We start from the raw sequence: 24,293 nt of genomic DNA on the forward strand, positions 1-24,293 counted from the left end.
CTCATCTGGACACGAAAGTGTTCTCAGCTACACACGAAAGTCTTCTCAGCTGGACACGAAAGTCTTCTCAGCTGGACACGAAAGTCTTCTCAGCTGGACACGAAAGTCTTCTCAGCTGGACACGAAAGTCTTCTCAGCTGGACACGAAAGTCTTCTCAGCTGGACACGAAAGTCTTCTCAGCTGGACACGAAAGTCTTCTCAGCTGGACACGAAAGTCTTCTCAGCTGGACACGAAAGCCTACCCAACTGAATATGAAAGCCTATCCATCATGAAAGTCTTCCCAGCCGGACATGAAAGCCAACCAATCATGAAAGCCTACCGAGATGGACATGGGAAGCACACTGATCGTGAATGTCTTCCCAGCTGAACATGAAAGCCTACCCATCATGAAAGCCTACCGAGCAGGACATGGGAAGCCTACTGATCATGAATGTCTTCCCAGCTGAACAGGAAAGCCTACCCATCATGAAAGCCTACCGAGCTGGACATGAAAGCCTACCGAGCTGGACATGAAAGCCTACCCAGCTGGACATCAAAGCCAACCCATCATGAAAGCCTACCCAGCTGGACATGAAAGCCTTCACGGCTGGACATGAAAGTCAACTATACAACACTGCACAAAGGAAAGGGCATCACAAACACACACAATCTACCAGCTCCCACCATCTCCGTACCTTTCAGATATTCAAAGTGAGAACCTGTATGACTTAATATACATCTTAGGGTTAGGACCCGAAATGGGACCAATACATGTCTGTCCAATTATGGGCTCCCGAGTGGCACAGTTGTCTAAGGCACTACAGATCCTGGTTCGATCCTGGGTTGTATCACAAACGGCCGTGATGGGGAGTCCAATAGTGCGGCGCACAATTGGCACAGTGTCGTCCAGGTTTGGGGAAGGTTTGGACAGGGGAGGCTGGCTTTGTAAAATAAGAATTTGTTCTTTACTGACTTGCCTAGTTAAATAAAATAAAATGTTAATAAAAATATGAAACTATTTGAGGTGTGCTTGATTTGCCTTGGAATTTGCACTTTTGGGACTATTCCATTGGTTCCAAACTAAATCAAGAGCAGCTCCAGTATTTGAACATATCAGAGGATGTCTGACAGGGACTGTATGGTAGATCCAGCCTTCTATAGGCCGTCTCCACAGCTGGACTTGCCTTGGTCACCGCAGTGTTGATCAGCGCTCCGCCTCTCTGCAACACACACAACACATAATTGTCATTTACCTGTGCGCACGTGCACACACACACACACACACACACACACACACACACACACACACACACACACACACACACACACACACACACACACACACACACACACACACACACACACACACACACACACACACACACACAGAGAAACACACAGAGACAAACACAGGAAAGCAAACACACACACATATACAGTACCAATCAAATGTTTGGACACACCTACTGTACTCATTCAAGGGTTTTTCTTTATTTTTACAATTTTCTACATTGTAGAATAATAGTGAAGACATCAAAACTATGAAATAACACATATGGAATCATGTAGTAACCAAAAAAGTCACCCTTTGCATTGACAGCTTTGCACACTCTTGGCATTCTCTCAATCAGCATCGCCTGGAATGCTTTTCCAACAATCTTGAAGGAGTTCTCACATTGGCTGAGCACTTGTTGGCTGCTTTTCCTTCATTCTGTGGTCCAACTCATCCCAAACCATCTCAATTGGGTTGAGGTCAGGTGATTGTGGAGGCCAGGTCATCTGATGCAGCACACCATCACTCTCCTTCTTGGTCAAATAGCACTTACCCAGCCTGGAGGTTTGTTGGGGAACTTATCCTCTGCAGCAGTAGTTACTCCGGGTCTTCCTTTCCTGTGGTGGTCCTCATGAAAGCCAGTGTCATCATAGTGCTTGATGGTTTTTGCGACTGCACTTGAAGAAACTTTCAAATTCCTGACATTTTCCGGATTGACTGACCTTCATATCTTAAAGTAATGATGGACTGTTGTTTCTCTTTGCTTATTAAAGCTGTTCTTGCTATAATATGGACTTGGTCTTTTACCAAATAGGGCTATCTCCTGTAAGAAGGAAATAAATTCCACAAATTAACTTTAAACAAGGCACAGATGTGAATTGAAATGCATTCCAGGTGACTACCTCATGAAGCTGGTTGAGAGAATGCCAAGAGTGTGCAAACCTGTCATCAAGGCAAAGGGTGACTTCTTTGAAAAATCTTTTGATTTGTTTAAGACTTTTTTAAAATACTTTTTTTGGTTACTACATGATTCCATGTGTGTTATTTCATAGTTTATGTCTTCACTATTATTCTACAATGTAGAAAATGGTGAAAATAAAGAAAAATCCCTGGAATGAGTACAGTAGGTGTGTCCAAACATTTGACTGGTTTTGTACATCTACCAATACTAGAACAGTTCTAGTAGAACAATGACATCTACCAGCATCCCAGTACTCTACCTTCCAGAATCTACCAGCATCCCAGTACTCTACCTTCCGGAATCTACCAGCATCCCAGTACTCTACCTTTCAGAATCTACCAGCATCCCAGTACTCTACCTTCCAGAATCTACCAGCATCCCAGTACTCTACTTTTCAGAATCTACCAGCATCCCAGTACTCTACCATTCAGAATCTACCAGCATCCCAGTACTCTACCCATCAGATATTCAGAATCTACCAGCATCCCAGTACTCTACCTTTCAGAATCTACCAGCATCCCTGTACTCTACCTTTCAGAATCTACCAGCATCCCAGTACTCTACCATTCAGAATCTACCAGCATCCCAGTACTCTACCCATCAGATATTCAGAATCTACCAGCATCCCAGTACTCTACCTTTCAGAATCTACCAGTATCCCAGTACTCTACCTTTCAGAATCTACCAGCTACCAGCATCCCAGTACTCTACCTTTCAGAATCTACCAGCTACCAGCACTCTACCTTTCAGAATCTACCAGCTACCAGAATCCCAGTACTCTACCTTTCAGAATCTACCAGCTACCAGCATCCCAGTACCCTACCTTTCAGAATCTACCAGCTACCAGTACTCTACCTTTCAGAATCTACCAGCTACCAGCATCCCAGTACTCTACCTTTCAGAATCTACCAGCTACCAGTACTCTACCTTTCAGAATCTACCAGCTACCAGCATCCCAGTACTCTACCTTTCAGAATCTACCAGCTACCAGCACTCTACCTTTCAGAATCTACCAGCTACCAGCATCCCAGTACTCTACCTTTCAGAATCTACCAGCTACCAGCACTCTACCTTTCAGAATCTACCAGCTACCAGCATCCCAGTACTCTACCTTTCAGAATCTACCAGCATCCCAGTACTCTACCTTTCAGAATCTACCAGCTACCAGCATCCCAGTACTCTACTTTTCAGATATCCAGAGTGACAACCTGTATGACCTTATACACGTCTTAGGGTTGGGAGCAGACATGAGACAAATACATGTTATATCTGTCCCATATGAAAGTATTTGAGGTGTGCTTGATTTGCCTTGGAATTTGCACTTTTGGGACTATTCCAGTGGTTCCAAACTAAATCAAGAGCAGCTCCAGTATTTGAACATATCAGAGGATGTCTGGCAGGGACTGTATGGTAGATCCAGCCTTCTATAGGCCGTCTCCACAGCTGGACTTGCCTTGGTCACCGCAGTGTTGATCAGCGCTCCGCCTCTCTGCAACACACACAACACATAATTGTCATTTACCTGTGCGCACGTGCACACACACACACACACACACACACACACACACACACACACACACACACACACACACACACACACACAGACACACACACACACACACACACACACACACACACACACACACACACACACACACACACACACACACTCGCACGCACGCACAAACACACACACAAACACGCACACACACACACACATACACACAAACACACACACAAACACACGCACGCACAAACACACACACTAACACACGCACGCACGCACACACACACAGGATTTCCATCCACCACACTACCCAACAGACGTCTGAATGTCCATACAAACATAAGCCGTGTGTACGGACAGTGTGTTTTCTCTATGGATCAAACCACACAGAAAACACATTCTTAGCATCTTCAGTTTGCTTTGTTTACTAAACAGAGAGATAGACTAAACTAAAATACACTCAATTCATTTTAATTTCATATCATCTTTGTATACCTTGACGGTGTGCACCCACTGTTGATAAGACTTGGAATTACCTGCAAGACATCAAACGCACACATAATGAAAGACACGGAGATGTGAAAGTGATTGTGATGAGACACGCTGATAACTTGAATTTTACGGGACTGGTGTAGTGTAGTGGTGTAGCATAGTGGTGTAGTATAGTGGTTTAATGGTGCAGAGGTGTAGTGTGGTGTAGTAGTGTAGTGTAGTGGTGTAGTAGTGGTGTAGTATAGTGGTGCAATAGTGTAGTGTAGTGGTGTGGTGTAGTAGTAGTGTAGTGGTGTAGTAGTGTAGTATACTGGTGTGGTGTGGTAGTGTAGTGGTGTAGTGTAGTGGTGTAGTGTAGTGGTGCAATAGTGTAGTGTAGTGTTGTGGTGCGGTGTAGTAGTGGTGTAGTAGTGTAGTAGTGGTGTAGTGTAGTGATGTAATAGTGGTAGTGTAGTGTGGTAGTGGAGTAGTGTAGTGGTAGTAGTGTAGTAGTGGTGCAGTAGTGTAGTGGTGTAGTAGTGTAGTAGTGTAGTAGTGTAGTGGTGTAGTAGTGTAGTGGTGCAGTAGTGTAGTAGTGGTGTAGTAGTGGTGTAGTGGTGTAGTAGTGTAGTGGTATAGTGGTGTAGTAGTGGTGTAGTATTGCAGTGTAGTGGTGTAGTAGTGAAGTGGTGGTGTAGTGTAGCGGTGTAGTGTAGCGGTGTAGTGTTGTAGTGTGGTGGTGTAGTGCAGTAGTGGTGGTGCAGCGGTGTAGTAGTGTAGTAGTGTAGTAGTTGTGGTGCAGTCTAGTAGTGGTGTAGTGGTGTAGTAGTGGTGTAGTGTAGTGGTGTAGTGTAGTAGTAGTGTAGTGGTTCAGTGTAGTAGTGGTGTAGTGTAGTGGTGTCGTGTAATGCTGTAGTGTAGTGGTGTAATGGTGTAGTGTAGTGGTGTAGTGGTGTAATGGTGTAGTGTATTGGTGAAGTGGTGTAGTAGTGTAGTAGTGTAGCGTTGTGGTGTAGAGTAGTGGTGTAGTAGTAGTGTAGTAGTGTAGCGTTGTGGTGTAGAGTAGTGGTGTAGTGTAGTGTGGTGGTGTCGTGTAGGGGTGTAGTATAGTGGTGCAATAGTGTAGTGTAGTGGTGTGGTGCGGTGTAGTAGTGGTGTAGTAGTGTAGTAGTGGTGTAGTGTAGTGATGTAATAGTGGTAGTGTAGTGTGGTAGTGGAGTAGTGGTGTTGTGTCGTAGTGGTGTAGTGGTAGTGTAGTGGTGTGGTGTCATAGTAGTGTAGTGGTGTAGTAGTGTAGTATACTGGTGTGGTGTGGTGGTGTAGTGTAGTGGTGTAGTGTAGTGGTGTAGTAGTGTAGTGGTGTGGTAGTGTAGAGTAGTGCAGTAGTGGTGTAGTGTAGTAGTGTAGTGGTGTAGTATACTGGTGTGGTGTACCAGTGTAGTGTAGTGGTGTAGTGTAGTGGTGCAGTAGTGTAGTATACTGGTGTGGTGTATTGGTGTAATGTAGTGAATTGCCACTCACTTCCACAGAAACCTCCCTCAGTGATCTCCTCCTCGAACAGGTCAGTGAAGCCTCTTCCCGCGTTCAGCTTGGCCAGACGGCCGTCAATAAACTGCAACATAAATTACAACACAGCATTACAGACCCGAGGTAGAGAGGGAGTGAAAACAAAGGGAGGGAGGAGGGAGAGAGACAGGGAAGGGAAAGAGAGAGGGAAAAGAAATAGAGAGGAAAGGGGGAGGGGAAGAGAGTGAGAGGGGTGGGAGAGAGGGAGGGGAGGGAGGGAGGGAGTGTGAGGGAGAGAGAGGGGAGAGGTGAGAGAGGGAGGGGGAGAAAGGGGGAGGGAGGGAAAGAGGGGGAGGGAGGAGGGAAAGAGAGGGGTGAGGGCGAGGGGGAGAGAGGGAAGGGAGGGAGGAAGAGAGAGGGATGGGGTGTGGGAGAGAAGGTGGAGGCAGATGGGGAGGGAGAGGGAGGGGGAGGGAAAGAAAGCGGGGTGAGGAAGAGAGAGGGGGAGAGAGGGGGAAGGGGAAGAGAGGGATGGGGAGGGAAAGAGAGGGAGGGGAGGGCAAGAGGAGAGTGGGAGAGAGTTGGAGGGGTGAGGGAAAGAGAGGGTGGAGGGAGAGAAGGTGGAGGGAGAGAGAGAGAGAGAGAGAGGGAGAGAGGGGTGGAGAGAGAGAGGCAGGGGTGGAGGGAGAGAGAGAGAGAGAGGGGGTGGAGGGAGAGAGAGAGAGAGAAAGGGGTGGGTGGAGGGAGAGAGAGAAATGGGTGGAGAGAGAGAGAGAGAAAGGGGTGGAGAGAGGGAGAGAGAGAGGGGTGGAGAGAGGGAGAGAGAGAGAGAGGGGTGGAGAGAGAGAGAGAGAGAGAGGAGAGAGAGAGAGAGAGAGAGAGAGAGAGAGAGAGAGAGAGAGAGAGAGAGAGAGAGAGAGAGAGAGAAGGAGGTATGGAGCGAGGCTGAACGACAGGGGAAAGAACACACTCGACTGGGCAAGTGTGTTTAATCCTACCTGTTCCAGACATGTCTCATGGTGAAATGAGGAGGGGTAATGTGGAGCAGGTTGAGGGCAGTTTGCTGCCTGCTAAGGGTTGGTTTGGCTGGGAGACTGCATGGTGAGGCATTTCAGCATCCCAAATGGCACCCTAATCTCTAAATACTGAACTATTAACCAGGGTCCTGGTCTAAAGTAGTGCACTACTTAGGGAATAGGGTGCCATTTGGGTTGCAGTTCTGGTGTCTGATGCACCAGGAACCTTCATTTCCTGTCACATGGAGTTTATAAAACACTTCCATAAATATGTTCATTATAAGGTCAGACATTACACGTCCCCCCCACACACACGGAGAGACAGACCTCTGAGCAAAAAAACGTTGAGTAAGTAGACCAGCATTTCTCAGATAAAACAACTACAGGGATTTAACAACCCCCCCCCCCCCACAAAAAAAACTAAAGAATGTAAATACATTGTATTAATTTATTCAATAAAGTCCTAATAACATCACAGGCACTGGATAAGAACTGATCCTGGGTCGTAGCCTAGCTGATATGAACACACCAGCTCAACCTAGCAGGAGCTGGGAGGAGACCTGACCAGACCTGGGTCGTTTCTGTAAACCAGAAAGTGTTCTATGATCTGAAAGATTATTGTGATCTAAAAAGGCAAAAGTGATCCCGAATCAGATCCTAAATCAGATACTCTGAGACGTTTGATGCATATGGCCTCTGGTGGAATAAGGGTTAAATAGATTAAAATGTTGGTTTTAGAGCTATGTCGACCCAGCCCGCTGTGGGTACAATTAGCAGTCTGCCTGTATCTTGTCAGGGATTGAGCATATCTCTCAGTAGGGCGCTAGGCTAACTAACTACCTAGTGTAAGGCTCTCCTCTTCTCTCCTGTAGCCCTGACCAACTCGTTATAATCCTGCTAATGAGAAATGACACTGCAGGTTTTAACCACCGCATGGTAGCTAGCTGCTCCCTTAGTCTGCCCCAATTAGCACACATCATCACCAAGCCAAAGACACACTTATCTCAACCCAAATCAGCACCTAACCAAAGCCCCACTTAACCCCCCCCCCCACAGCATGGACACCGGGTCCACACCAAGGACACCGGGCCCACAGCATGGACACCGGGTCCACACCAAGGACACCGGGCCCACAGCATGGACACTGGGTCCACACCAAGGACACCGGGTCCACACCAAGGACACCGGGCCCACAGCATGGACACCGGGTCCACACCAAGGACACCGGGCCCACAGCATGGACACCGGATCCACACCAAGGACACCGGGTCCACACCAAGGACACCGGGCCCACAGCATGGACACCGGGCCCACACCAAGGACACCGGGCCCACACCAAGGACACCGGGTCCACACCAAGGACACCGGGTCCACACCAAGGACACCGGGCCCACAGCATGGACACCGGGCCCACAGCATGGACACCGGGTCCACACCAAGGACACCGGGTCCACAGCATGGACACCGGGTCCACACCAAGGACACCGGGCCCACAGCATGGACACCGGGCCCACACCAAGGACACCGGGTCCACACCAAGGACACCGGGTCCACACCAAGGACACCGGGCCCACAGCATGGACACCGGGCCCACAGCATGGACACCGGGTCCACACCAAGGACACCGGGTCCACAGCATGGACACCGGGTCCACACCAAGGACACCGGGCCCACAGCATGGACACCGGGCCCACAGCATGGACACCGGGCCCACGGCATGGACACCGGGCCCACACCAAGGACACCGGGTCCACAGCATGGACACCGGGCCCACAGCAAGGACACCGGGCCCACAGCATCTCTCTCTACACTGCCGTCTCTGGTTTATAGAGCTTTGTTTGTTTGTTTGTTTGTTTGTTTGTTTGTTTTTGCAGAACAACATTTCAAAAGAGACGTGTGTAAAATTATGAACTGGACAGAAGATAGTATTTATGGCTGTGAATCTCAATCAGTTTAAACTGGGTTGAAATTATTGATATTTTCAAATGACAGCACCAGTCAAAAGTTCAGACACACCTACTAATTCAAAGGGTTTTCTTATTTAAAAAAAGTATTTTCTACATTGTAGAATAATAGTGAAAACATCAAAACTATGAAATAGCACATTTAGAATCTTGTACTAACCAAAAAAGTGTTAAACAAATCCAAATATATTTTATATTTGAGATTCTTCAAAGGAGCCATCCTTTGACTTGATGACAGCTTTGCACACTATTATCATTCTCTCAACCAGCTTCATGAGGTAGTCACCTGGAAGGTTTTCTACATTGTAGAAAATAGTAAATAATAAAAGAAAATCCTGAATGAGTAGGTGTGTCAACATTTTACTGGTACTGTATAAATTACATTTTACTGGTACTGTATATATTACATTTTACTGGTACTGTATATATTACATTTTACTGGTACTGTATATATTACATTTTACTGGTACTGTATATATTACATTTTACTGGTACTGTATATTATACATTTTACTGGTACTGTATATATTACATTTTACTGGTACTGTATATATTACATTTTACTGGTACTGTATATATTACATTTTACTGGTACTGTATATATTACATTTTACTGGTACTGTATATTATACATTTTACTGGTACTGTATATATTACATTTTACTGGTACTGTATATTATACATTTTACTGGTACTGTATATATTACATTTTACTGGTACTGTATATATTACATTTTACTGGTACTGTATATATTACATTTTACTGGTACTGTATATTATACATTTTACTGGTACTGTATATATTACATTTTACTGGTACTGTATAAATTACATTTTACTGGTACTGTATAAATTACATTTTACTGGTACTGTATATATTACATTTTACTGGTACTGTATATTATACATTTTACTGGTACTGTATATATTACATTTTTCATCCCTCAACTTTTTACCAAAAGAGAGACGGGGTGCCCTGCTTTGTTATTGTTCCAATTACGGACTCTAGCATTAATCTATAAAAATGAAAACAAATCAAATGTATATCAGATGAGGAGAACACAGATGAAACCAAAGTGTTGACTGATGAATGAAACAGCTGAAACGCACAGCAACCGCCTTTCCCAAATGTTATTGTTTGTGAAGGGATTTTCTAGATAAATAAACTAGAAAAGTCTATATGATTATGTATCAGACGTTCTATAGCTGTAAGGTGAGCGATGTTCAGACATCATCTGGTACCTCTCTCTCTCCCTGTACACAGTAACAGCAGGCAAGTGGAGCAGGCCATCTGTGGGCCAGAGATTGGAATCCTCACTGCAGTGTTCTAGATTACTGTGGAGGAGGTTCCAGATTTCTGGAGGACGTTCTAGAACACAAGGGTTAACTGCTGGTCTGAACTTACACGGTAGCTCTGACATCCACGCACACAACATCCCAGTCACACACAGCTCATATGTTGAGGAGTGAAAACCTCAAGTTCTCCTTAATATCAAACTAATTGGATTTTATCCACTTTTGGAAATGCTGTCCTACTTTGAGTATGATCTGATTGATGTGTGATTAGTATTGTGGCTGATCCAGTAAACGGTCAGCGCTCCAGCCCCTCCTGTGTTAATGGAGGTCTGACTATGAAGCTGTTCTCTCTGCCTATAGGAGGAGGAAGCATCCCTGAGCCAGTCTCCACTAAACCACTGCATCTACCAAGCAGTGTCCTGAAACCATTAACTATAGAATAGTGGGTGGTTGTGTGTGTGTGTGTGTGTGTGTGTGTGGGGGGGGGGGGTTGACAGAAAGCAGGTTATCGTTGACAGACTTTCCCCCACGTTCTCTTGGCAGCTCTCCTCCACTGTTCTGTACTAAACGGACCAGGGTTGGTGTGTGTGTGTGTGTGTGTGTGTGTGTGTGTGTGTGTGTGTGTGTGTGTGTGTGTGTGTGTGTGTGTGTGTGTGTGTGTGTGTGTGTGTGTGTGTGTGTGTGTGTGTGTGTGTGTGTGTGTGTGTGTGTGTGTGTGTGTGAGCGAATGCATCTGTGAGCGGATGTGGGTCACGGCCGGAGCAGTCGAACGGACCACTGGCCTCTCTCACTTTAATAGGAGAACAGGACTTTAACAGGAAGAGAAGAGATAAGTGACTCCATCACCACGCTACAGAGGAGGAGAGATAACCGCCACATCCCATCCCTACGCTACCACACAGACAGGAGCATAGAGGGAGGGAGGGAGGGAGGGAGGGAGGGAGGGAGGGAGGGAGGGAGGGAGGGAGGGAGGGAGGGAGGGAGGGAGGGAGGGAGGGAGGGAGGGAGGGAGGGAGGAGCTGTCCTTGAACTGTTGGTGGGTTGCATTCTGTGCTGCCTGGGTAAGTTATGGACGACGGGCAGAGAGAGACAGAGAGAGAGAGACGTAACAGAGAGCTAGCAAGAGAGAGAGAGAGAGAGAGAGAGCGATAGAGAGAGAGAGAGAGAGAGAGAGAGAGAGAGAGAGAGAGAGAGAGAGAGAGAGAGAGAGAGAGACCGAAACAAAGAGCTGATTAAGAAGCTCTCTGCTCCCTCTCACGGATAAATCAACAACAACTTATGAGGGCTGGGGAGGAACAGTCTGACTGTGGCGGGGTGGAAAGGGAACTTTATAGGACTGTGTGGGCTTTGAAAGTATATATATTAATAGTTTAAGAATCCTAATCAAGGAGTGAAGATGTCCTGGGTGCATTTTTGTCTGTGGTTGTTGGTTTGAAGAAAAGAGAGGATAGAAAGAGCTTTCAGTTTAATCAAAGGCTTAAATAACATGGTTCTGGAAAGGTGGGCAGCGCGTGCGCACAAACACACACACACACGCATACACACACACACACCAGTGTTACCTGTTTGAAGAGCTGCAGGTTGACAGCCATCTCCAGGAAGTGTTTCATGGTGCTGGAGCGGTGAGCCACAAAACTCTCCTCGCAGAATGTGATTGGTTCCCCCTGACCAGGAACAGGAAGAGCAGAGAAGAAGATCAGAACATTTAGAACCAGATTACCAGACATTTACCCTTTATATTCTATGGTTGAATACTTTTAAAACATCACATTACTGATGTCATAAAGTACCACAGAAATTGAGTTGACCCTCCATTTCTACTTCTAAGATATTTTTCACCCCCCAAAAACGTGGATGTCGATTAAGGCAGCCCCCACCTCTCTGATTCAGAGGGGTTGGGTTAAATGCGGAAGACACATTTCAGTTGAATGCATTCAGTTGTACAACATATGGAATCATGTAGTAACCAAAAAAGTGTCCAACAAATCAAAACATATTTTATATTTGAGATTCTTCAATGTAGTCGCCCTTTGCACACCGTTGGCATTCTCTCGACCAGCATCACCTGGAATGCTTTTCCAACAGTCTTGAAGGAGTTCCCACATATGCTGAGCATTTGTTGGCTGCTTTTCCTGCACTCACTTCACTCTGCAGTCCAACTCATCCAAAACCATCTCAATTGGGTTGAGATCAGGTGATTGTGGAGGCCAGGTCATCTGATGCAGCACTCCATCACTCTTCTTCTTGGTCAATTAGCCCTTACACAGCCTGGAGGTGTGTTGGTTCATTGTCTTGTTGAAAAACAAATGATAGCAGGACTAAGTGCAAACCACCCCCACAACATCACACCTCCTCCTCCATGCTTCATGGTGGGAACCACACATGCAGAGATCATCCATTCACCTACTCTGCATCTCACAGAGACACAGTGGTTGGAACCAAAAATCTCAAACTTGGGCTCATCAGACCAAAGGACCAAAGGTATAATGTCCATTGCTTGTGTTTCTTGACTCAAGCAAGTCTCTTCTTATTATTGGTGTCCTTTAGTAGTGGTTTCTTTGCAGCATTTTGACCATGAAGGCCTGATTCACTCAGTCTCCTCTGAACAGCTGATATTGAGATGTGTCTGTTACTTGTCTGAAGCATTTATTTGGCCTGCAATTTCTGAGGCTGGTAACTCTAATGAACTTATCCTCTGCAGCAGTAGTTACTCTGGGTCTTCCTTTCCTGTGGTGGTCCTCATGAGAGCCAGTTTCATCATAGTGCTTGATTGTTTTTGCGACTGCACCTGAATAAACTTTAGAAGTTCTTGGAATTTTCGGGATTGACTGACCTTCATATCTTAAAGTGATGATGGACTGTCATTTCTCTTTGCTTATTTGAACTGTTCTTGCCATAATATGGACTTGGTCTTTTACCAAATAGGGGTATTTTCTGTATACCACCCCTACCTTGTCACAACACAACTGATTGGCTCAAACGCATGAAGAAAGGAAATTCCACAAATTAACTTTTAACAAAGCACACCTGCTAATTGAAATGCATTCCAGATGACTACCTCATGAAGCTGGTTGAGAGAATGCCAATAGTGTGCAAAGCTGTCATCAAGGCAAAGGGCGGCTACTTTGAAGAATCTAACACTTTTTTTGGTTACTACATGATTATATAGGGTTATTTCATAGTTTTGACATCTTCACTATTATTCTATAATGTAGAAAATAGTACAAATGAAGAAAAACCCTTGAATGAGTATGTGTGTCCAAACTTTTGACTGGTACTATAAATATATATATATATATATATATATGTAAATAAATAATAAAAATAAAAATAAAAATTGCTCCCAAGGATGAACCAGACTTGTGGAGGTCTACAATGTTTTTTTCTGAGGTCTTGGCTGATTTCTTTGGATTTTCCCGTGAGGTCAAGCAGAGGCACTGAGTTTGAAGGTAGGCCTTGAAATACATCCACAGGTACACATCCAATTGACTCAAATTATGTCAATTAGCCTATCAGAAGCTTCTATAGCCATGATGTCATTTTCTGGAATTTTCCAAGCTGTTCAAAGGCACAGTCAACTTAGTGTATGTAAACTTCTGACCCACTGGAATTGTGATACAGTGAATTATAAGTGAAATAATCTGTCTGTAAACAACTGTTGGAAAAATGACTTGTGCCATGCACAAAGTATATGTCCTCACCGACTTGCCAAAACTATAGTTTGTTAACAAGATATCTGTGGAGTGGTTGAAAAACAAGTTTGAATGCCTCCAACCTAAGTGTATGTAAACTTCCGACTTCAACTGTGTATATATATATATATATATATATATATATATATATATATATATATATATATATATAGCCTATATTTCTAGATTCATAGCAGTGTGATTAACAGATATCTTTCTCCTCCGTTGTTTCATTTACAGCTCAGCAAGGCTCCGACAACGACCCCCCACACACACACGTTCTGTCAAAGCATATGGGATCCAAAAACACATGGTTCAGTCAGGGGGGGCTCTTTCATTTAACTCAGATTGTGTGTGTGTGTGTGTGTGTGTGTGTGTGTGTGTGTGTGTGTGTGTGTGTGTGTGTGTGTGTGTGTGTGTGTGTGTGTGTGTGTGTGTGTGTGTGTGTGTGTGTGTGTGTGTGTGTGTGTGTGTGTGTGTGTGTGTGTGTGTGTGTGTGTGTGTGTGTGTGTGTGTGTGTGCCCGTATGCGAGCACGGCTGCGTGTGTGTGTGTTTGTGTGGAATCGTAGGCTTTTTTCCAGAACCTATGGGGGCTGGAGAGATGGTGTGTTGTGAGAGGACATCACGGTACACACACACACTCCCTTCTCTCTCTGCTTTAAGTGTGTGTTTTCTAAAGGGAGTCAGGCGGTATGTTTCTCCTACTGTCTGTATACAGACAACACAGAGGCATCATTTATGGATCCCCACTCCAGGGCTCAACACCACCCAATTACCCTCAAAGCCTGTGAACAAAGGCCCTGCTATTTGACAAACACTACATGCTTTGTTCTGGTCTTAACTGGAGTAACTTGCAATTGAGAGGCAGAACGAGAGAGACATGTTCTGGGGTTTAGCATAGAAAAGGACAGGAAGATGGTACAAGGCGGACTCCTTCAGTGTCTGTGTTTCAGACAAGCCCACCTTCTCTCAACTCAAAACCTTCAACCTTCACTCAGTGTTAAAAAACACATTTCATTTCACAAACGTACAGGTTTGTATCTAAGGGTTAGTGTTAGGTTATTACAGGTTTGTATCTAAGGGTTAGGTTATTACAGGTTTGTATCTAAGGGATAGGTTATTACAGGTTTGTATCTAAGGGTTAGGTTATTACAGGTTTGTATCTAAGGGTTAGGTTCTACAGGTTTGTATCTAAGGGTTAGTGTTTGGTTATTACAGGTTTGTATCTAAGGGTAAGGGTTAGGTTCTACAGGTTTGTATCTAAGGGTTAGGGTTAAGTTATTACAGGTTTGTATCTAAGGGTAAGTGTTAGGTTATTACAGGTTTGTATCTAAGGGTTAGGTTATTACAGGTTTGTATCTAAGGGTAAGGGTTAGGGTTAGGTTATTACAGGTTTGTATCTAAGGGTAAGGGTTAGGTTCTACAGGTTTGTATCTAAGGGTAAGGTTATTACAGGTTTGTATCTAAGGGTAAGGGTTAGGTTATTACAGGTTTGTATCTAAGGGTTAGGTTATTACAGGTTTGTATCTAAGGGTAAGGGTTAGGTTATTACAGGTTTGTATCTAAGGGTAAGGGTTAGGTTATTACAGGTTTGTATCTAAGGGTAAGGGTTAGGTTATTACAGGTTTGTATCTAGGGGTAAGGGTTAGGTTATTACAGGTTTGTATCTAAGGGTAAGGGTTAGGTTCTTACAGGTTTGTATCTAAGGGTAAGGGTTAAGTTATTACAGGTTTGTATGTAAGGGTAAGGGTTAAGTTATTACAGGTTTGTATGTAAGGGTAAGGGTTAAGTTATTACAGGTTTGTATCTAAGGGTAAGGGTTAGGTTATTACAGGTTTGTATGTAAGGGTAAGGGTTAAGTTATTACAGGTTTGTATCTAAGGGTAAGGGTTAGGTTATTACAGGTTTGTATGTAAGGGTTAGGTTATTACAGGTTTGTATGTAAGGGTAAGGGTTAGGTTATTACAGGTTTGTATCTAAGGGTTAGGTTCTACAGGTTTGTATCAAAGAGGTTAGGTTATTACAGGTTTGTATCTAAGGGTAAGGGTTAGGTTATTACAGGTTTGTATCTAAGGGTAAGGGTTAGGTTATTACAGGTTTACATTTTACATTTACATTTTAAGTCATTTAGCAGACGCTCTTATCCAGAGCGACTTACAAATTGGGTTTGTATCTAAGGGTTAGGGTTAGGTTATTACAGGTTTGTATCTAAGGGTTAGGTTCTACAGGTTTGTATCAAAGAGGTTAGGTTATTACAGGTTTGTATCTAAGGGTAAGGGTTAAGTTATTACAGGTTTGTATCTAAGGGTTAGGTTATTACAGGTTTGTATCTAAGGGTAAGGGTTAGGTTATTACAGGTTTGTATCTAAGGGTAAGGGTTAGGTTATTACAGGTTTGTATCTAAGGGTTAGGTTCTACAGGTTTGTATCAAAGAGGTTAGGTTATTACAGGTTTGTATCTAAGGTTAAGGGTTAGGTTATTACAGGTTTGTATCTAAGGGTAAGGGTTAGGTTATTACAGGTTTGTATGTAAGGGTAAGGGTTAGGTTATTACAGGTTTGTATCAAAGAGGTTAGGTTATTACAGGTTTGTATGTAAGGGTAAGGGTTAGGTTATTACAGGTTTGTATCAAAGAGGTTAGGTTATTACAGGTTTGTATGTAAGGGTAAGGGTTAGGTTATTACAGGTTTGTATCTAAGGGTTAGGTTATTACAGGTTTGTATCTAAGGGTAAGGGTTAGGTTATTACAGGTTTGTATGTAAGGGTAAGGGTTAGGTTATTACAGGTTTGTATCTAAGGGTTAGGTTCTACAGGTTTGTATCAAAGAGGTTAGGTTATTACAGGTTTGTATCTAAGGGTAAGGGTTAGGTTATTACAGGTTTGTATCTAAGGGTAAGGGTTAGGTTATTACAGGTTTGTAGGTAAGGGTAAGGGTTAGGTTATTACAGGTTTGTATCAAAGAGGTTAGGTTATTACAGGTTTGTATGTAAGGGTTAGGTTATTACAGGTTTGTATCTAAGGGTAAGGGTTAGGTTCTTACAGGTTTGTATCTAAGGGTAAGGGTTAGGTTCTTCCAGGTTTGTATCTAAGGGTAAGGGTTAGGTTCTTACAGGTTTGTATCTAAGGGTAAGGGTTAGGTTCTTACAGGTTTGTATCTAAGGGTTAGGTTCTTACAGGTTTGTATCTAAGGGTAAGGGTTAAGTTATTACAGGTTTGTATCTAAGGGTAAGGGTTAAGTTATTACAGGTTTGTATCTAAGGGTAAGGGTTAGGTTATTACAGGTTTGTATCTAAGGGTAAGGGTTAAGTTATTACAGGTTTGTATCTAAGGGTTAGGTTATTACAGGTTTGTATCTAAGGGTTAGGGTTAGGTTATTACAGGTTTGTATCTAAGGGTAAGGGTTAAGTTATTACAGGTTTGTATCTAAGGGTAAGGGTTAAGTTATTACAGGTTTGTATCTAAGGGTAAGGGTTAAGTTATTACAGGTTTGTATCTAAGGGTAAGGGTTAGGTTCTTACAGGTTTGTATCTAAGGGTAAGGGTTAGGTTCTTACAGGTTTGTATCTAAGGGTTAGGTTCTTACAGGTTTGTATCTAAGGGTTAGGGTTAGGTTATTACAGGTTTGTATCTAAGGGTTAGGTTCTACAGGTTTGTATCAAAGAGGTTAGGTTATTACAGGTTTGTATCTAAGGGTAAGGGTTAGGTTATTACAGGTTTGTATCTAAGGGTTAGGTTATTACAGGTTTGTATGTAAGGGTAAGGGTTAAGTTATTATAGGTTTGTATCTAAGGGTTAAGTTCTACAGGTGTGTATCAAAGAGGTTAGGTTATTACAGGTTTGTATCTAAGGGTTAGGTTCTACAGGTTTGTATCAAAGAGGTTAGGTTATTACAGGTTTGTATCTAAGGGTTAGGTTCTACAGGTTTGTATCTAAGGGTTAGTGTTTGGTTATTACAGGTTTGTATCTAAGGGTAAGGGTTAGGGTTAAGTTATTACAGGTTTGTATCTAAGGGTAAGTGTTAGGTTATTACAGGTTTGTATCTAAGGGTTAGGGTTAAGTTATTACAGGTTTGTATCTAAGGGTAAGTGTTAGGTTATTACAGGTTTGTATCTAAGGGTTAGGTTATTACAGGTTTGTATCTAAGGGTAAGGGTTAGGGTTAGGTTATTACAGGTTTGTATCTAAGGGTAAGGGTTAGGTTCTACAGGTTTGTATCTAAGGGTAAGGTTATTACAGGTTTGTATCTAAGGGTAAGGGTTAGGTTATTACAGGTTTGTATCTAAGGGTTAGGTTATTACAGGTTTGTATCTAAGGGTAAGGGTTAGGTTATTACAGGTTTGTATCTAAGGGTAAGGGTTAGGTTATTACAGGTTTGTATCTAAGGGTAAGGGTTAGGTTATTACAGGTTTGTATCTAGGGGTAAGGGTTAGGTTATTACAGGTTTGTATCTAAGGGTAAGGGTTAGGTTCTTACAGGTTTGTATCTAAGGGTAAGGGTTAAGTTATTACAGGTTTGTATGTAAGGGTAAGGGTTAAGTTATTACAGGTTTGTATGTAAGGGTAAGGGTTAAGTTATTACAGGTTTGTATCTAAGGGTAAGGGTTAGGTTATTACAGGTTTGTATGTAAGGGTAAGGGTTAAGTTATTACAGGTTTGTATCTAAGGGTAAGGGTTAGGTTATTACAGGTTTGTATCTAAGGGTAAGGGTTAGGTTATTACAGGTTTGTATGTAAGGGTAAGGGTTAGGTTATTACAGGTTTGTATCTAAGGGTTAGGTTCTACAGGTTTGTATCAAAGAGGTTAGGTTATTACAGGTTTGTATCTAAGGGTAAGGGTTAGGTTATTACAGGTTTGTATCTAAGGGTAAGGGTTAGGTTATTACAGGTTTGTATCTAAGGGTTAGGTTCTACAGGTTTGTATCAAAGAGGTTAGGTTATTACAGGTTTGTATCTAAGGGTAAGGGTTAAGTTATTACAGGTTTGTATCTAAGGGTTAGGTTATTACAGGTTTGTATCTAAGGGTAAGGGTTAGGTTATTACAGGTTTGTATCTAAGGGTAAGGGTTAGGTTATTACAGGTTTGTATCTAAGGGTTAGGTTCTACAGGTTTGTATCAAAGAGGTTAGGTTATTACAGGTTTGTATCTAAGGGTAAGGGTTAGGTTATTACAGGTTTGTATCTAAGGGTAAGGGTTAGGTTATTACAGGTTTGTATGTAAGGGTAAGGGTTAGGTTATTACAGGTTTGTATCAAAGAGGTTAGGTTATTACAGGTTTGTATGTAAGGGTAAGGGTTAGGTTATTACAGGTTTGTATCAAAGAGGTTAGGTTATTACAGGTTTGTATGTAAGGGTAAGGGTTAGGTTATTACAGGTTTGTATCTAAGGGTTAGGTTATTACAGGTTTGTATCTAAGGGTAAGGGTTAGGTTATTACAGGTTTGTATGTAAGGGTAAGGGTTAGGTTATTACAGGTTTGTATCTAAGGGTTAGGTTCTACAGGTTTGTATCAAAGAGGTTAGGTTATTACAGGTTTGTATCTAAGGGTAAGGGTTAGGTTATTACAGGTTTGTATCTAAGGGTAAGGGTTAGGTTATTACAGGTTTGTATGTAAGGGTAAGGGTTAGGTTATTACAGGTTTGTATCAAAGAGGTTAGGTTATTACAGGTTTGTATGTAAGGGTTAGGTTATTACAGGTTTGTATCTAAGGGTAAGGGTTAGGTTCTTACAGGTTTGTATCTAAGGGTAAGGGTTAGGTTCTTACAGGTTTGTATCTAAGGGTAAGGGTTAGGTTCTTACAGGTTTGTATCTAAGGGTAAGGGTTAGGTTCTTACAGGTTTGTATCTAAGGGTTAGGTTATTACAGGTTTGTATCTAAGGGTAAGGGTTAAGTTATTACAGGTTTGTATCTAAGGGTAAGGGTTAAGTTATTACAGGTTTGTATCTAAGGGTAAGGGTTAGGTTATTACAGGTTTGTATCTAAGGGTAAGGGTTAAGTTATTACAGGTTTGTATCTAAGGGTTAGGTTATTACAGGTTTGTATCTAAGGGTTAGGGTTAGGTTATTACAGGTTTGTATCTAAGGGTAAGGGTTAAGTTATTACAGGTTTGTATCTAAGGGTAAGGGTTAAGTTATTACAGGTTTGTATCTAAGGGTAAGGGTTAGGTTCTTACAGGTTTGTATCTAAGGGTAAGGGTTAGGTTCTTACAGGTTTGTATCTAAGGGTTAGGTTCTTACAGGTTTGTATCTAAGGGTTAGGGTTAGGTTATTACAGGTTTGTATCTAAGGGTTAGGTTCTACAGGTTTGTATCAAAGAGGTTAGGTTATTACAGGTTTGTATCTAAGGGTAAGGGTTAGGTTATTACAGGTTTGTATCTAAGGGTTAGGTTATTACAGGTTTGTATGTAAGGGTAAGGGTTAAGTTATTACAGGTTTGTATCTAAGGGTTAAGTTCTACAGGTGTGTATCAAAGAGGTTAGGTTATTACAGGTTTGTATCTAAGGGTTAGGTTCTACAGGTTTGTATCAAAGAGGTTAGGTTATTACAGGTTTGTATCTAAGGGTAAGGGTTAGGTTATTACAGGTTTGTATCTAAGGGTTAGGTTATTACAGGTTTGTATCTAAGGGTTAGGTTATTACAGGTTTGTATCTAAGGGTTAGGTTATTACAGGTTTGTATCTAAGGGTTAGGTTCTTACAGGTTTGTATCTAAGGGTTAGGGTTAGGTTATTACAGGTTTGTATCTAAGGGTAAGGTATTAGGTTATTACAGGTTTGTATCTAAGGGTAAGGGTTAAGTTATTACAGGTTTGTATCTAAGGGTAAGGGTTAAGTTATTACAGGTTTGTATCTAAGGGTAAGGGTTAAGTTATTACAGGTTTGTATCTAAGGGTAAGGGTTAAGTTATTACAGGTTTGTATCTAAGGGTAAGGGTTAGGTTCTTACAGGTTTGTATCTAAGGGTTAGGTTCTTACAGGTTTGTATCTAAGGGTTAGGGTTAGGTTATTACAGGTTTGTATCTAAGGGTTAGGTTCTACAGGTTTGTATCAAAGAGGTTAGGTTCTACAGGTTTGTATCAAAGAGGTTAGGTTCTTACAGGTTTGTATCTAAGGGTTAGGGTTAGGTTATTACAGGTTTGTATCTAAGGGTTAGGTTCTACAGGTTTGTATCTAAGGGTTAGGTTATTACAGGTTTGTATCTAAGGGTTAGGTTCTTACAGGTTTGTATCTAAGGGTTAGGTTCTTACAGGTTTGTATCTAAGGGTTAGGTTCTACATGTTTGTATCTAGGGGTTAGGTTCTACATGTTTGTATTTCAGGGTTAGGGTTAGGTTCTACAGGTTTGTATCTAAGGGTTAGGTTCTTACAGGTTTGTATCTAAGGGTTAGGTTATTACAGGTTTGTATCTAAGGGTTAGGTTATTACAGGTTTGTATCTAAGGGTTAGGTTATTACAGGTTTGTATCTAAGGGCAAGGGTTAGGTTCTTACAGTTTTGTATCTAAGGGTAAGGGTTAAGTTCTACAGGTTTGTATCTAAGTTAGGGTTAGGTTCTACAGGTTTGTATCTAAGGGTTAAGTTCTACAGGTTTGTATCTAAGGGTTAGGGTTAAGTTTTACAGGTTTGTATCTAAGGGTAAGGGTTAAGTTCTACAGGTTTGTATCTAAGGGTAAGGGTTAAGTTCTACAGGTTTGTATCTAAGGGTAAGGGTTAAGTTCTACAGGTTTGTATCTAAGGGTTAAGTTCTACAGGTTTGTATCTAAGGGTTAGGGTTAAGTTCTACAGGTTTGTATCTAAGGGTAAGGGTTAAGTTCTACAGGTTTGTATCTAAGGGTAAGGGTTAAGTTCTACAGGTTTGTATCTAAGGGTTAAGTTCTACAGGTTTGTATCTAAGGGTTAGGGTTAAGTTCTACAGGTTTGTATCTAAGGGTAAGGGTTAGGTTCTTACAGGTTTGTATCGAAGGGCGTCTCTGTAGGATCCAAACAAAGCAGCCTGAGCTCGGAGGAAGGACCTCGCTACTCCACTTCCTGTTGCTGTCGACTGCTTCTTCAGCTTACTCTTCAGAGAGTGGAGCTGAGAGAGAGAGAAGAGAAGAGAAGAGAAGAGAAGAGGAGAGGAGAGGAGAGGAGAGGAGAGGAGAGGAGAGGAGAGGAGAGAGAGAGAGAGAGAGAGAGAGAGAGAGAGAGAGAGAGAGAGAGAGAGAGAGAGAGAGAAGGGAATGAGAGAAAGAGGGAGGAGAGAGAGAGAGGGGAAAGGGAACGAGAGAGAGAGGGGAAAGGGAACGAGAGAAAGAGGGAAGAGAGAGAGAGAGAGGAGGGAAAGTTAATTGAACACCTCTGAAGTTGGTAGCTGGAATGGAATATACATTGTGTGTGTGAAGAGTCACACTTAAGGGTCATCCCCAGAAAATAAAGTATAGCTTCTCTCCTTCCTAGAAGCGTATCTGTTGTGCTGCAAAGAGCACCTGCTGCTCTGTCAATTGAGCAGAGGATGGAATGAAAGGTGGATGGGGGGAGCAGAGAAGAGAGAGAGATGGGGAGGAGAGCAGAGAGGGGGATGGGGAGTTGAGGGAGATGGGGAGGAGAGGGGAGAGGGAGGAGAGAGGCATGGGGAGGAGAGGAAAGAGGGATGGGAGAGGAAAGAGGAGAGGGGAGAGAGGAGAGGGGGATGGGGGGAGAGAGGAGAGGGGGATGGGAGGAGAGCGGAGAGGTGGATGGGGAGCAGAGCGGAGAGGGGAATGGGGAGCAGAGCGGAGAGGGGGATGGGAGGAGAGAAGAGAGGGGGATGGGGAGGAGAGAGGAAAGAGGTGAGAGGAGAGGGAGGAGAGAGGGGAGAGGAAGAGAGTGATGGGGAGGAGAGAGGAGAGAGGGATGGGGAGGAGAGAGGAGAGAGGGATGGGGAGGAGAGAAGAGAGAGGGATGGGGAGGAAAGAAGAGAGAGGGATGGGGAGGAGAGAAGAGAGGGATGGGGAGGAGAGAAGAGAGAGGGATGGGGAGGAGAGAGGGATGGGGAGGAGAGAAAAGAGAGGGATGGGGAGGAGAGCAGAGAGAGGGATGGGGAGGAGAGATGGATGGGGAGGAGAGAAGAGAGAGGGATGGAGAGGAAGAGAGGGGATGGGGAGGAGAGAAGGAGAGGGATGGAGAGGAGAGAGGGATGGGGAGGAGAGAAGAGAGAGGGATGAGGAGAGAAGAGAGAGAGGGATGGGGAGGAGAGAAAGAGAGAGGGATGGGGAGGAGAGAAGAGAGAGGGATGGGGAGGAGAGAAGAGAGAGGGATGGGGAGGAGAGAAGAGAGAGGGATGGGGAGGAGAGAAGAGAGAGGGATGGGGAGGAGAGAAGAGAGAGAGGGATGGGAGGAGAGCGGAGCGGGGATGGGGAGGAGAGGGGAGAGGGATGGGGAGGAAAGAGGAGAGAGGGATGGGAGAGGAGAGAGGAGAGAGAGGGATGGTGAGGAGAGAGGGATGGGGAGGAGAGAGGAGAGAGGGATGGGGAGGAGAGAGGAGAGAGGGATGGTGAGAGTGATGGGGAGGAGAGAGGAGAGAGGGATGGTGAGGAGAGAGGGATGGGGAGTAGAGAGGAAAGAGGTGAGAGGGATGGGGAGGAGAGGGGGATGGAGGAGAGAAGAGAGGGGGATGGGGAGGAGAGAAGAGAGGGGGATGGGGAGGAGAGAGGAGAAGGGGATGGGGAGGAGAGGAGAGAGAGTGTTTAACCGGTGTCGCTCATTCAGCCGACAGAAACTTTCAACTGGTTTTCCCCATTAAGCAGCGAGTCGGAGTCTGAGGCCGAGCCTTCTCATCTTTACTCCTCCCGTTACGGGGTCTGAGATGGTGAAGCTTCCCACCATTAGCTCTGACAAATTGAAAACCCTAGTCATTGGCAACTCCATTACCCGCAGTATTAGACTTAAAAGAATCATCCAGCGATCATACACTGTTTACCAGGGTGCAGGGCTACCGACGTTAAGGCTAATCTGAAGATGGTGCTGGCTAAAACTGGCGAGGGTAGAGAGTATAGAGATATTGTTATCCACGTCGGCACCAACGATGTTAGGATGAAACAGTCAGAGGTCACCAAGCGCAACATAGCTTCAGCATGTAAATCAGCTAGAAAGATGTCTCTGGCCACTCCCAGTTAGTGGGAGCTCTACAGCAGAGTCTCACAACTCAATCGCTGGTTGAAAACTGTTTTCTGCCCCTCCCAAAAGATAGAATTTGAAGATAATTGGCCCTCTTTCTGGGACTCACCCACAAACAGGACCAAGCCTGACCTGCTGAGGAGTGATGGACTCCATCCTGGCTGGAGGGGTGCTCTCATCTTATCTATCAACATAGACAGGGCTCTAACTCCTCCACCTCCACAATGACATAGGGTGCAGGCCAGGCAGCAGGCAGTTAGCCAGCCTGCCAGCTTATTGGAGTCTGCCACAAGCACCGTCAGTGTAGTCAGCTCAGCTATCACCATTGAGACCGTGTCTGTGCCTCGACCTAGGTTGGGCAAAACTAAACATGGCGGTGTTCGCCTTAGCAATCTCACTAGGATAAAGACCTCCTCCATTCCTGACATTATTGAAAGAGATTGTGAAACCTCACATCTCAAAATAGGACAACTTAATGTTAGATCCTTCACTTCAAAGGCAGTTATAAT

General features: G+C 43.7%; 1 protein-coding gene across 3 annotated transcripts in view; it reads right to left on the reverse strand.

Annotated features, from left to right (window-relative positions):
• Positions 1 to 24,293, reverse strand: part of LOC123996600 (DENN domain-containing protein 1B-like) — a 230,509-nt gene that overhangs the window by 3,042 nt on the left and 203,174 nt on the right. For all 3 annotated transcript variants that reach the window (XM_046300091.1, XM_046300092.1, XM_046300093.1), the window contains 6 exons: positions 21,599 to 21,724; positions 11,538 to 11,639; positions 5,715 to 5,805; positions 4,218 to 4,258; positions 3,669 to 3,704; positions 1,166 to 1,201 (listed from right to left, as the gene is read on the reverse strand). In XM_046300091.1, coding sequence (XP_046156047.1) covers positions 1,166 to 1,201; positions 3,669 to 3,704; positions 4,218 to 4,258; positions 5,715 to 5,805; positions 11,538 to 11,639; positions 21,599 to 21,724 — 432 coding nt within the window. The remainder of the gene's footprint in view (positions 1 to 1,165; positions 1,202 to 3,668; positions 3,705 to 4,217; positions 4,259 to 5,714; positions 5,806 to 11,537; positions 11,640 to 21,598; positions 21,725 to 24,293) is intronic.

Source organism: Oncorhynchus gorbuscha, linkage group LG15, assembly GCF_021184085.1.
Source record: "Oncorhynchus gorbuscha isolate QuinsamMale2020 ecotype Even-year linkage group LG15, OgorEven_v1.0, whole genome shotgun sequence".
Classification (NCBI taxonomy): Eukaryota; Metazoa; Chordata; class Actinopteri; order Salmoniformes; family Salmonidae; genus Oncorhynchus; species Oncorhynchus gorbuscha.